The 13,449-nt window shown below is 34.6% G+C and overlaps 4 protein-coding genes across 6 annotated transcripts; all 4 read left to right on the top strand.

The window, feature by feature from the left end:
• Positions 1–865: 865 nt before the first annotated feature.
• Positions 866–1,793, top strand: LOC126721825 (protein ALP1-like). Its single transcript, XM_050424896.1, has 3 exons — positions 866–937; positions 1,025–1,250; positions 1,333–1,793. Exons 1-3 carry the CDS (start codon positions 866–868, stop codon positions 1,791–1,793), a joined length of 759 nt encoding a protein of 252 aa, XP_050280853.1.
• A 190-nt stretch (positions 1,794–1,983) lies between these two features.
• Positions 1,984–3,016, top strand: LOC126721824 (uncharacterized protein At2g29880-like). The gene is made up of 2 exons (XM_050424895.1): positions 1,984–2,328; positions 2,495–3,016. Exons 1-2 carry the CDS (start codon positions 1,984–1,986, stop codon positions 3,014–3,016), a joined length of 867 nt encoding a protein of 288 aa, XP_050280852.1.
• Positions 3,017–3,451: 435 nt separating this feature from the next.
• LOC126721429 (RING-H2 finger protein ATL68-like) lies at positions 3,452–4,714 on the top strand. Its single transcript, XM_050424461.1, has one exon. It carries the CDS (start codon positions 3,625–3,627, stop codon positions 4,219–4,221), a length of 597 nt encoding a protein of 198 aa, XP_050280418.1. The 5' UTR covers positions 3,452–3,624; the 3' UTR covers positions 4,222–4,714.
• A 2,658-nt stretch (positions 4,715–7,372) lies between these two features.
• Positions 7,373–9,588, top strand: LOC126721428 (probable methyltransferase At1g29790). 3 transcript variants are annotated; one of them, XM_050424460.1, is made up of 2 exons: positions 7,373–7,564; positions 7,932–9,588. In XM_050424460.1, the coding sequence occupies exon 2, from the start codon at positions 7,971–7,973 to the stop codon at positions 9,387–9,389; it is 1,419 nt and encodes a 472-aa protein (XP_050280417.1). In that variant the 5' UTR covers positions 7,373–7,564; positions 7,932–7,970; the 3' UTR covers positions 9,390–9,588. The 3 variants fall into 3 exon arrangements, with proteins under 3 accessions (XP_050280417.1, XP_050280416.1, XP_050280414.1); XM_050424459.1 differs by having other exon boundaries at positions 7,929–9,588; XM_050424457.1 differs by lacking the exon at positions 7,373–7,564 and having other exon boundaries at positions 7,605–9,588.
• The last annotated feature ends 3,861 nt before the right edge of the window (positions 9,589–13,449 follow it).

The raw sequence follows: 13,449 nt of genomic DNA, 5'->3' as shown, positions 1-13,449 counted from the left end.
AAAAGTTGAATGCCTGCTACCATTTCAAACCTTAATATATATATATATATTTTTTAATGAAATAAACGTTACTTTTTGAAGGCCTTTGAATGTATATAAATATAATACATGTAATGTTATTAATAGTTTCAACTCTGTGCTAGGGATGAATAGAATATCTTATATATTAGTAGTTTGGTTAATAGATTAATAGTTTGGCTAATTATATTAGTAAATTACAAATTTGACAGCCAAAAGTCTTGTAACTGTGGCTTCCTAGAGCCACCATTGGTTTCTAGTATTTATGGAGTGATGATGTTGTTACCTTATAGTTTTGTCTCATCAAACTTAAAGTGTTAATTTTTTTTATGAAGTGATTTCTCGATGTACCTATATATATGAATGCTTTCTTTAAGTACACATTTAATTCATACTCATCATTTTTTTTTTTTGGAGAAATATAGATGGATAACCCATCACTTCCTGCTGCCATAATGGGGCAGCTACATCTGTTATTGCTTTGGGTGTTGTTCTTTTGAAAGGACTATGATCTAGAAGAATTATGCCTAGAGAACCTCATGTTAATCGAGAGTATGAAAGAGAGACATATATGAATGATATTCTTTGTAGAGGTGATATGCGTTGTCTCCATCATATAAGGATGAGACCTATTGCTTTTTATGCGCTATGCAAAATTTTGAGTGAGAATAATCTACTTCAAGAGACCATTCATATGTCCATTAAAGAACAAGTGTTAATTTTTTTACACACTATTGGACATGATGTGAGGTTTCGAGTTGTTGGTGGGAGGTTTTATAGATCAGTTGAGACAGTGCACCGATACTTTAGGCATGTCCTTAGAGCTATTTTGCAATTATACAAACACATGATTAGAGAGCCTGACAAAGATACACCCTTGGAGATAAGAAATAGCAGCAGGTTTAACTCCTATTTTAAGGTAAATTCCATAGGCTTTTATTTTCCTCTTTTTTTTATATACATATAAAGATATAAGATAAATGTAACTTATATTGGTCGTAATTAGGATTGTGTGGGAGCTATTGATGGAACTCATGTTCGTGCATCTGTTCCAATTCAAATACAAGGAAGGTTTCGCGGCAGAAAGGATGGAACAACACAAAATGTCCTCGCTGCTGCTACCTTTGGCTTAAAATTCACTTATGTATTAGCTGGTTGGGAAGGAAGTGCCCATGATTCACGTGTCTTAAATGATGCACTCTCTAGGCCAAGAGGATTAAAAATTCCTGAAGGTATTATAGGAATAGAAAGTGATTTTATTATGGATAATAGCTTTTGGAGTGATTTTTTTTCCTTCTGATTATGAACGTGTAGGTAAATATTATCTTGGTGATGCTGGTTATGGAGTTCGGAAAGGAATTATATCCCCTTATCGTGGTGTTCGTTACCATTTGAAAGAGTTTAGTGATAACCCGCCAAGAAATGACAAAGAATTATTCAATCTTCGCCATTCTTCTTTACGCACTAGCATTGAGCGTTGTTTTGGGGTTTTGAAGAAACGTTTCCGTGTGTTAGATGCAGAACCTTTTTGGTCATTCCCAACACAAGTGGATGTAGTCTTAGCTTGTTGCATAATTCACAATCATATCATAGGAGTTGACCCTTTAGACTCAATTATGAACAATGGGCTTCGTGGTAGTCCACTTGCAAATGACAGTACAAGTAGAAGAGTCCAACAATCACAAAGGGAAGTCCAAGAAGAAAATAGAGAATGGGTTCAAATACGAGATGATATCTGTCGTAATATGTGGGAGGATTATAATGCTATGGAGTGATTTCATACTCTTTATATTAGTTGGTTGTGTATTGGATTTTTTTTTGGTTTCATATTATCAAGACTTTTATGTTACAATTATTTTTGTTTGGCATGCACAACCCTAGTTCATATTTTGTATTGAATATTATTTATATTCTTCTTTCATTTTGTCTCATTTTTCTTGTGAATATCATTGTAATAGAATTGCAATGGGAAATAAAAAGGATACTCAGAAGGTCAAGGACACCAAGACCAACTTCAGGTGGTCACAACCAATGCAGAATTTATTACTTGAGATACTTGCAGATGAGGCTCTTCATGGAAACAAGCAATCCAACACATTTAAACATGCATCATATGCTAAAGTAGCTGAAGCAATTACTGAGAAATTTATGACTGAATGTACTCCAAAGCATGTGGAACATCGCTTTAAAACACTTAAAACCAATTGGAATACAATTGCATTACTTCGTAATAAGAAAAGTGGGTTTGGATGGAATGATGATTTGAAAATGATCACCTGTGATAGGACAGTGTATGATGAAGAAGTCGAGGTAAGAAACTTTTATTATTTTTATTTTATAGGTAGAAACTTTTTAGTCTGTATCATTGTAAAGTTTAAAATTTTTCATTATTCTTATTGCTCTCATATTAGTTTTTGGCTCTATTCCTTTCTTTCTTTTTTTTTTTTTAATTGTTTCTTTTCCTTTCTTTACACAGGCACATCCAAATCATGCACAATTTCTAAACAAGAAAATTGAGATGTTTGATGAGATGGCTTTGGTTGTGGGTAAGGATATGGCTACAGGAGGTTTTTCCAAGGGAGTAGGTGATATAGGTGTAGAAGCATTGGATGACTCACCTCCGCTTGTTGATGCTGATGTTGATGACATATCCAAAAAGAAGCAAGTTGATCCCTCACATGTGGCCTCAAATGAAACAAGGTCTCACAGGAAACGAAGTCATGCTACTATGATTGAAGATGTTGTTTACCAAGATTTGTCCATACAACTTGGTAAGGTTGCTTCTGCAATAGAAAAGATTTCTGAAAATCAGCTAAATTTTGGTAGTCTTTATGAAGAAGTTATGAAGATGGATGGATTTGAAGAAAATATGCTTGCATCTGCATTTGACCATTTGAATGGGGATGAAAAACAAGCAAGGTCATTCATGTTGAAAAATGACAAGCTCCGTAGACAATGGCTGCAGAACTTCTTTGACAACTATTTAAACCAATTTTGATTATGTAGGTGCATTTTTGTTAGAATTTATGCTTTTCTATTTGGACAATTTGGCATTTTGGTATTTATCAGACTATTTGGCGTCTAGTTTGTAGGTTTTGAGATCATTATAATGGGTATTGGTTTGCAACTTTTAGTCCTTTTGTTTCATGGGCATGTGGATTAGGAAGCAACTTTTAGTCCTTTTGTTGGCTAAAAATTATTTTAATATGGAATGATTGGTTTGCTATTGTTACTAGTGGATATTGATTGCATAATTTTGGTGGTTAATAGTGTAAGTGCCATGCTCAATCATGACAAGAAGCTAAGAAAGCTATTTGCTACAAAGGTGTGGTATGGTAAAAGTTTTCTACAAGGCCACAAAGATAAAAATAAAAAATAAAAAATAAAAAAACCTCCCCCCTCCTCAATCCTTAAAAGAAAAGAAAAATAAATGCTCCTTATAGACTATAGTCCTCTTGCGTTCCCCAACCCTAAAGAGAATTAAATGCAGCAGCTGGAATACTCACCCACCCATCCTTCCCAAAAAAAAATCTCACCCCTAATTCCCCTCTCTTTTTCACCCTCACAAATGGCTAATAAATCTCTTCCTCTTCCTTTCCTCTCTCAATGTCCACCTCCACTCCCCCCAGCATCACTCCCCCAACTACCACAAACTACCTCACCAACCTCGGCCTCGGCTACGCCATCGCCATCACTCTCGGCTTCCTCGTACTACTCTCTGCTCTCCTCCTCTCCTCCTACCTCTGCTGCCGTGTCTCTCGCTCTCGCCGCTCTCAAAACCACCACAACAATATCAACAACAACACCAACAACATCAACGAAGAAGGTATTATTGTCCCTCGCATAATCTTTGTCGCCGAGGATGAAGACGAAGACCAACGCGACGACGAAAACGCCGTCGTTGGGCTCGACCAGAATGTAATTAATTCGTACCCCAAGTTTCAGTACACTAGGAGTGTTGGCGGTAATACTAATAACACGACGTGTTCGATCTGTTTGTGCGAGTACAAGGAAGCCGAGATGCTGAGGATGATGCCTGAGTGTCGCCACTACTTTCACTTGCTGTGCATCGATGCTTGGTTGAAGCTAAATGGGTCGTGCCCGGTTTGTCGAAACTCGCCGCTGCCAACGCCGCTGTCGACGCCGCTTTCTGAAGTCGTGCCGCTGTCGCAGTACGCCGCGGATCGGAGGCGGAGGAGGTGATGGATTTTAGGTTGCTTTCATTTGGGTGTTGGGTGGATTGGGGTTTTGTTTTGTTTTGTGTGTTATTGGACTTTGGATGGTTGTTTGTGGGGGGGGGGGTAAATGTATATTTTTTGGGTAGGTAGGAGTATTGGGTTTTGATCAAAATTTCTGTTTCTTTTTTTAAAAAATTTATTTATTAAATTGTTATGGTTTTCGGTTAAATTAGAGAGGGAAATGGAAAATTCATAAACTCGTGACTATCTTTAATCTAATGGAACAGTTGGGGTGTTAGTGTTTCGCATGGGTGTTTGAGTTCTGGAATTTAACCAAATTGCTTGGGTTGTAAACTTACAAGACATGTTTGATTCAGTATTAGTGATTGTCTGTGACAATTGCGGAGTATGGAGTTCCTGTTTGATTTTGAATTAGTGAGAATTGCGACAAATTGTTTGTTACATTAGTTCAGTGCATTACTATCCTTGAATGGAATGAAATTCTTACAATTTGTAAATTTTAAGTTTCTTTTTACTATTTGAACTTTCATCTGCTTTCATTGTGATTAATTCACTGGAAGTCGTTCATTTTGGGTTGTTATTCAGAAATCCTATTCTCTTTTTTCTTTTTTTTTTTTTTTTTTTTTTTTTTTTTTTTTTAATTCCATTATGTTGGATTCACAATTACAACAGAATAGATATTGCTACTTTCTAGTTTCTACGCAAAATGGACACTGGGATATCTACTGGTCTTTGATGTAACAAGATACATGGAGGAGCGATAGGGTATTTCATATAATGATTTATTTTGTTAGTATCTTGGTTTCAACTTTCAAGTATTTATTAATTATTATAATAAATTTCACAATATAAATTTTTTAATAATTTAATTATATTGGAGAGTGGAGATTTGAACACCAATGGCTTCACAATATATTAATAGGTATTTAGTTGGTCAAAATCAAAAATCTCAAGAACATCCTCAAATAAATAAACTTCTAAATGCTTAAAAAAAATAATTCATAATTCAATTGGTTGGCAATATTTGGTGTTTCTGACGGAGATTAAATCTCTAAACTCAATTATGGATGTTGTAAGGACTGGGTTTGAGTTCCAGGTCCAAAAAATGGATGGACTTAGGTCCAACAAGTCCAAAATAATGAATTTATAGAGAGTGAGTTGGAAAATTTGGCTAAAATGAGTTGAACAACCAATAAAGTAGGCTCCAATGATAAGAACACGAAGATATATTGATTTAAAGTAAAGAAAATCATCCTCGGCAAGGTCTGAGAAGATCAGTTCTTATATATTTCTCACAAGTTTGATTACAACTTTGGTTCTTGATTATTACAGTTTTTTTTTTTTTTTTTTTTTTCAATCCCCCTCGATCATTGCCCCCTTCTTCCTTTATACTTTCTTCTCCTTTCGTCCTCACCTTCCATGTGTAGACCAGACATTTGGTGTTGATCTTTGTCCTATCAGCACCTTCCTAAAGTCTTTGTGTAGTAGCTGTAAGGTTGAAAACCTCTATTCAGGTATCACTTCTACATTGATGCGGTCAGAGATTTTGCTGTAGGTCATTTAATGCGATGATAGCAGCTTTCCCTTGAGATATTTCATGGCCTTCTTTTGTCTTGTTCCTTCTGGATACTTATCCTCATCAGTGGGATCGTCCGGGACGTTGCTCTTGGTATCAAACCGTACCTTCTGACCTCGGCCTTGCTTGGTCGAGGGAGTATTCGTCCTCGAACTATCTTCTTAGTTAATCATGATCAGACTTCAATTATCCATTTACCAATATACTTTACAGATACGTACTTCTGGGCCTATAACCTCTACAGATGTAACCAAGAAAAAAAAGTTTAAGATTTTTTTAATACAACTAGTTTACTAGCCAGATTGTATGGTAGCCTTGTGCCACAATTTTGTTTCTCGTTTCTTTTTTCTTTTTTTCTTTTTTTTTTCTTGAGGTACGGCTGCTTTGCTAATCTGCAAGCTACAGTTATTTTATAAGCTTATAGTCGAAAATAGCACTGGTCAAACTTCGTGTAGGATTATAGAATATACAATGATGTTTCTATTTTACCTTCCAACTAATAAGACTTTTCAAGCGCCCATTGGGGCGTGGCGTGTTGATAGGAGTTCTGGATTTAGTTACACCTGCGAGTCTAGGAGTTGTCGGGTTCGAGTCATGCACTTTGCAAAAATAGTCTTTTGAAGTAGACTCAAGATCCTATTTAGACTAAGGATTACCCTGCAGCTGTGTGACATATGAATATGGTGTATCAAACTCAAAATCAATTATCAATTAGTTAAACTAACCCCCAACATAACATTATGAATAATTTAGCCTTTTTGAAGTTTTGCAGAAATTCTAATGGTCCGTTTGGATTAAGAGAGAGGAAAAGAGAGTAGAGTAAAATAAAGTAAATTTGGCTCAAAATTAACCTATTTTTAACCAATTTTTAGCTAACCTTATTCTGTTCCCCCTCTTTCTTCCTCCATTGAAACAGGTCCTTTGGTTGGTCCCCCACTAATAAAAAACACTGTCAAAAGGAGGGAGGGGAGGTAGAGGTAGTATCTTCTTGTGTAATGTCTCTCTCATGCACGTGTATGAGTTAAAAGTCTCACCAGCTATACATATATACATGAGAGTTTTGTTTGTTTTTATGCTAGGACGGTAGGACCACGAGGATGAGGTACTATGTTTCTTTTAACGTCTATATATTAATTCAGTTTGACATAATATAAAAAGAAAGAACAGGGTGCATTGGAGTATGGTACACGGTGATGTAAAAATTATGAAGTATTGGATTGAAGGGGATGATGAGCTATCTTAAAAGTACTACAAAGTACTAACTTCTATGAACTGAGAGTAGGCACTTCAAATAAACTACTCCAAGTGCTTGAAAAATCTCCTTAATAGGCATTTTAACTTATTTTTGCTACTATTCATAAATTTTACTGCACTTTTTGATATTATCATAGGTTTCACTGCACTTTTTAATACTATTCATGGGTCTCACTTTACTATTCAACTTATTTTATAACATTTTTTCTACACTTTCAGTAAAAAAAATTTAATTTCAATTAAATAAACTGTTCCAAACGGACACTAAAACCAAAATAATATTACCAATAAGAAAGCACGTAAAACTCTAGACTCTGATCTAATCTTATCTCAATATGCTTCAGTCCCCATTTCTTCAGCAACAATTAAACTGCAAAACTTGGTCAATACTCAAGATCAACCCTTCCTACTCTTCTCTTCCAGCCAAAGCTTTTAGCTTCTAGTGTCAGGTACTTCTATTTGCCATTTTTCCAGGTACCATTCCTCCAATTCCCTCATCTTCAGATTTCAGTCCCAGGTAATTTCTATATGCCATTTTGCCCATTTCTATGACTCTCAATCTGAATCCTGATTTTATAGTTTCATTGTTTATGATTTATTGGTGTAAAGATCATTTGAGTTTTTTATAATTTGAACATGTTAAAGCATCTTCTTATTGAGTAAAATATAGTTGATGTGATGTGATACTCCACATCAATAAATTGCAAGTCACCTAATACAAGAATTTTGATAGATACAAGAATTAATTACTTATCATACTACTTTTTGAGCTTATGTCATTTCTAAATCTGAGATGAGAGTTCTAGAACAAATTCATGTGAATTTCATTATATTCATGATTTTCTAGAATTATGACTGCCGCTGCTGTTCTTTCTTCTCAGAAGAACCCAAGAATTTTCAAATTCAATCCTGGAAGAACAACAATGCGAAAACCAAATGTTTTTACAAAGTTAGGAACATGCAGAGTGGCTCACAGGCCAATCTTTGTATTGGCTACCTTTATTATTCTTATCTCTGTTGCCAGTTTATCCAAATTCTACTCTCTCAGATCACTTCTTGTTACTAATACTTTCATCAACCACCTTACCCCTGAGAGCCATGATGGAAGTGGAAGTGAAGTTAGAATTACCATCCAAACTGTCATTCAAAAAATTCAACAGGAATTGATTATGATGAGAGATATGCCCACCGAATCATCCTCACCAGCATCTCTATTGAGACACACTGCATTTCTAGCTGATATCTTAAGGCTTATTGAGTCAGTACAGGCATCTTTGCCATTGAATGAAAAAACTTATAAGCAGAAGAGTGAAAACAGTAGTGCACATCCTCTAAAGCAACAATCCAATGAATTTTCTGATTATTTCTTCATTGAAGAGATTCGTAAGTACGTCAAGATGAAGCCCAACAGACTAGGAAAACAGAACTTCATGGGAGCAAATGGAACTTTCACTAGCATTGGTCATGCTTGTTTTGCTATGAAGAAAGAGCTCGAAGAATACATGAATTATGATATTGAAGAAATCTGCAATGATGATTGGAAACTAGCTCAAAAGCTCATGGTTCATGGGTGCGATCCATTACCAAGGAGAAGATGCTTCTCAAGAGCTCCACAACTATATTACAAGCCGTTCCCCATTAACGAGTCCATGTGGAAGCTCCCTGACAATAGAAATATTCGATGGAGTCAGTATCGATGCAAGAATTTCAATTGCTTGGCCAACAATTCCACTGGCAAAGGATTCTTCAAATGTGCTGATTGCTTCAACCTTTCATATCATGAAATGCCCAGATGGATTCAACAAGTAAATATAGTCCCGAATTCAAACCTGACTGCAGATTTCCTTATACCGGAAGTGCTTGGTATTAAGCCAGGGGAGATCAGAATTGGATTGGATTTCAGTGTTGGAACCGGGACTTTTGCGGCTAGGATGAGGGAGTTCAATGTAACAGTAGTCTCAGCAACTATCAATCTAGGGGCACCCTTCAATGAAATGATAGCTCTTCGAGGACTTGTCCCTCTCTACCTGACAATAAATCAACGGCTCCCATTCTTTGATAATACTCTAGATTTGATTCACACAACCAGATTTCTCGATGGTTGGATTGATTATGTGCTCCTAGACTTCATATTGTATGATTGGGATAGAGTTTTAAGGCCTGGGGGTTTGCTATGGGTTGACAGCTTTTTCTGTTTGAAAGAGGATTTGGATGATTATTTGAAAGCTTTCAAGATGCTAAGGTATAAGAAGCATAAATGGGTTGTCGTTCCAAAGCTAGATAAAGATGACAGAGAGGTGTTCTTTTCAGCTGTATTAGAGAAGCCGCCTCGGCCATTCTGATAATTACCTGTTGGAGTATTTTACATCCTATTTTGTCATGATAATTGTACAATTTTTCATTTATAGATCTCATAACCATAATTTTCATATACTTGAATGGTTTATGGTAGTAAGCATTTAAAACTCAAATTGTTTCGTGGATTCTAGTTAGCTTGGTAAAGCTTATTATTATCAAATAAGAGGACATGAGTTTGAATTTCGTCTACACAAACTAATTAATGTCTTAACATGATAATAAAAAACAATCATCATTTAGTGAATGTTATTGATTCAAGATCTTATTGTTGTTTGTTTTTTTTTTTTTTTTAATTTATAGAAAAAACAAAACAAACAAACAAAAAAGTCAATGTTGTTTCAAATTTCAAAAGAGTTAGGGTTCATTTGGTAATGTTGTTCTAATAACATTGTTTGTATTTTTTTGGAAATATGTGTGGATGAAAAATTGTGTGAAAATACGTGTAATGTTTTTTAAAAATTAAAAACATATATTTAAACACATGTACCAAACAATCCTTTAGAAGTGAGGGCGAACCAAATTACCAAAATCCATTTGTCCTGGTAGGGCCAGTACGGTGCTCTAGCCTGCCATCGGCCCAGCTAATTAAAAATTCCTCACCAATTATATTTTGGACCAATTCCAATAACCTTCTGCTACAGAGGCCTTCCCTTAGGCCCCTTTTAAGGCCTCTATGGCCCCATCCAATTTTACCCTCATCTGCCTGAATTACTCATCTAATCGACTATACTTGCATGATGCCATTTAAAAATTGGGTTTAGAAACATGTGAAAGAGAATTCTAAGTACCTTTTTTTCAACTGTCAACAAAAGTATTAGAATCCAAAGGGAGAGGGATCTCGTGGCATTTTCAGAGGTCTTGTGCTCTTTTTAAAATTTGCTTCCTAGTGATCTGTATTAATGTGCTCTAGCCTAGCATGGGGCCTGTATGGAAAGTGATTTTAATTCCACCATCCATACTTTATATGTGCTTACCAACCATAGTCATCACTCATTACTTAAGGTCTTGGTATGTTGTGCATCTTGAACCTCAAAAAGGACAGTGTGATGATGGTTCAAACTTAAGGACTATAAATTTCTAATTCTTTTTTTTTTTTTACAATTAATATTTGCATTAAAAGTCTCATAATATAATAATATTATCTATTCTCTTTTATAAAGAGAATCAAGTTTCGAATCACAGGTCCTTTTAGATATACACCATAGTAAGTTTCTTTAAAAAACCTCTCCCCTTTCCCTGTGTGTGTGTTAAAAATATTTAGTATTCTTAGAGAAAAAAAAAATCAAATCACCCTCCTCCAATATAATAATAGAGAGCGAGAGAGAGAGAGAGAGAGATTAATTGGCATATTTTGGATGTTTTCAATGAAGACATCAAATGTTCAAATCTTAACTCCCTCATTGTAACCTTAGAATTATCAAGAGAGAGGGAGAGAAACAATTGATGCAGAGATAAACAAAACTTAGATACAATACCTTAAGTGTCATACAAATTTTCTAATTAAATGCTTCTTTTTCGAAGACAATTAAATTTAGTATAACCATGTGTTCAACTAAAAAAAAAATTACAGCCATGTGTTTAAATTTAGTTGAGGAATGTAATGTTTCATACCTAAATTTTCTCTCCATAATTTATTATCATCACACCCTCAGAGATTTTCTGTGAAGTATTTTTTATTTAAAAAAAAAAATACAAGAGATATTCCAATGCTTCCAAGTGAGTGAATGAGTTGGATATTCTTCTAGGACCAAAGATTAAACAATCTACCAATTTTTATCTTTTCAAGTAATTAATTGACCAAAATTTATCACAAAGTTATACTCTAGTGATCGGTGCAAAACTGCAAGTGCACAGTATCATAGTTTTATAGTAAAGTGATGAGAAGAGTATCGTCCTCAGGGATTGGTAACTTACTTTTAACAAATACCAAAATTATGCTAATCTCGATTTTATCTAGAGAAGTCACTAAGGTTTTTGTAGTTGGAATTTAAAATAAAATCAAATTAAAGAAAATACGCAAAGGAAAAAGGAGATGTTGCTCAAAAATCAATTTGATGGGAAGAAAACTTCTAGGAAATCGATTTCACCTAATTCCTCACTATGCTTTACTCATCTAGCTAATTGAATTTAATTCTCTCTGTTTGTTAGCAATCTCCAAACTCACCCAAAAGCCTCTTTCGACAGTCAATTGGAAACATTCTTGTTCATCATTTTACACAAGAGTATGCAATTTAATAAAACAAGAAAGCATTAAGACCAACGATTTTAATACTACATAAGTTTATACAAGTCTTTCAATCTCTATATTTACCTATGCTGAAATATTCAAGATCTATCCTTTAATTCTCTCTTTCGACAGCAAATCACAAGATTAAAATCATCTAATTAATGGCCAGTTAATTAGAAGTAATAAACTTAGAATAAATCATACAAACATGAAGAGAAATTGTTCAAATTAACATAGAAAAGCAAGCATAGTTCGGAACTAGATTACATCGTTTTCCTAGAATAAAGAAAATTTAGTTCATGCTAAAAATCAAATTCAACATAAACGAATTCACCATCATTTTTCTGAGAAGATTCGAAAGAAAAAGAATGCTCAATAGATCTCGTTCAGCCTCTGTTCAGTTCAGCACCCCTTCTTCTTTTCTCCTTCTTTTCTTCTTGTTTCAGCGTCTTTTTTTTTTTTTTCCTCCTTCTGTTTTCAGCGCCCCCTTTTTGTTTCTTTTCTTCCTGCCTTTCTTTTCTTTTCAGTTCACGTGTGCCCTTTTTTTCAGCCCAAAACAATTCTCTCTTCAGCCCAAAAACATTTTTTTCAGCTCAAAACATTTTTGCTTCAGCCCAAAACCTTTTTCAGTTCAGCCCACACCACTATTTCAACCTTTTTATCTTTTTGTTGGTTCTGTTTTTTGCGCACCTTTTCTTTTTGTTCAGCGCCTCCTTTTCTTCTTTCTTTTTCAGCGCCTCATTCTCTTTTTCTTGCCAACTTCCAAGGCCAAAAATATTCTCTTTAGATGCTTCACATTTCTTTTATTTGAATAAATCTTTATTTTCTTCAAATCTGGAATAAAATTTAAATAACAAAAATCAAGTCTAAAATCAACAAAATAAATAAAATTAGACTAAAGTTTAAAGTTGAGAAGTGATAAATTACACTCAATTATGCAAGTCATCAAACACCCCCAAACTTAGAACTTTATTTGTCCTCAAACAAAAAGAAAATAAAATAAAAGACAACTATAGACACTATTAGCTAGACCCCATAGAGTAATATCATCACTCACCAAGCCATGATCTGAATGTAGATTTCAACACTAGTAACTTACTCTTTTAACATTAAAGATGGCACGAAAATCAATCAAAAATTTAGCAATTTGTCAAGCAAGAGTTAAGCATTTACTTCAACCTAAAGCTAAGTCCTTGAGTGTGTGTGAAATAGTCAATTTAACTCTAAACCACCAGCAAATTCAAATAACAGTAGAACAACTGAAATCAGAAGAATTCTCTCAAAACTTAACCCCATAAGTCCAATTTTCAGAAATCCTCTCCACTAATGTAATCAAACACCAAAATTAGAGATCAAAAGGTCTTTAATCAAGGTTGTAATGACAGGCCACAGGGTGAGGGCTAAGAAAGAATTGGATATGGAAAATCAAAGCAAACTGGGAAAATACTTGGTAGAAAGAACAACAAAAGAGATATCCACAGAATTCACACCATAGCTCTTTCTCGACAATATGCTCATATGATGACAATATTACTGCTATACTCAAAAGTGGAGTGATTTTTTTTTTTTTTTTTTTTTGACATAAATTTGACACCTGTAGCCTTTTCAAATTTTCAACCACTTTAACCCTTTTCCGATTCTTGCCTTTCACTTTCTCTTTAAATGCAAATTTCCACCAAAGTATTTTCTCAAAATGTAAGGTAAATTCATTGTTTTTCAGGCTTAGAACGGGAATGGTTTATGTAGTTAAAAGAACAAATAAAGGCTTATGTAAAATAAGGCTCAAGGGGGTTGATTATGGAAATACACCATGAAAT

Source organism: Quercus robur, chromosome 4 (genome assembly GCF_932294415.1).
Source record: "Quercus robur chromosome 4, dhQueRobu3.1, whole genome shotgun sequence".
Classification (NCBI taxonomy): domain Eukaryota; kingdom Viridiplantae; phylum Streptophyta; class Magnoliopsida; order Fagales; family Fagaceae; genus Quercus; species Quercus robur.
Note: the sequence above shows the minus strand (reverse complement) of the source record. Positions and strands in the feature narration are given on the sequence as shown.

Bases quoted from the DNA above. Each gene is read 5' to 3' on its own strand.
- LOC126721825 (XM_050424896.1), top strand. From the start codon at position 866: ATGATTAGAGAGCCTGACAAAGATACACCCTTGGAGATAAGAAATAGC. The intron at 938-1,024 runs GTAAATTCCATA...GGTCGTAATTAG, and splicing joins GGTTTAACTCCTATTTTAAG to GATTGTGTGGGAGCTATTGA. The intron at 1,251-1,332 runs GTATTATAGGAA...ATGAACGTGTAG, and splicing joins AGGATTAAAAATTCCTGAAG to GTAAATATTATCTTGGTGAT.
- LOC126721824 (XM_050424895.1), top strand. From the start codon at position 1,984: ATGGGAAATAAAAAGGATACTCAGAAGGTCAAGGACACCAAGACCAAC. The intron at 2,329-2,494 runs GTAAGAAACTTT...TTCTTTACACAG, and splicing joins TGTATGATGAAGAAGTCGAG to GCACATCCAAATCATGCACA.
- LOC126721429 (XM_050424461.1), top strand. From the start codon at position 3,625: ATGTCCACCTCCACTCCCCCCAGCATCACTCCCCCAACTACCACAAAC.
- LOC126721428 (XM_050424457.1), top strand. From the start codon at position 7,899: ATGACTGCCGCTGCTGTTCTTTCTTCTCAGAAGAACCCAAGAATTTTC.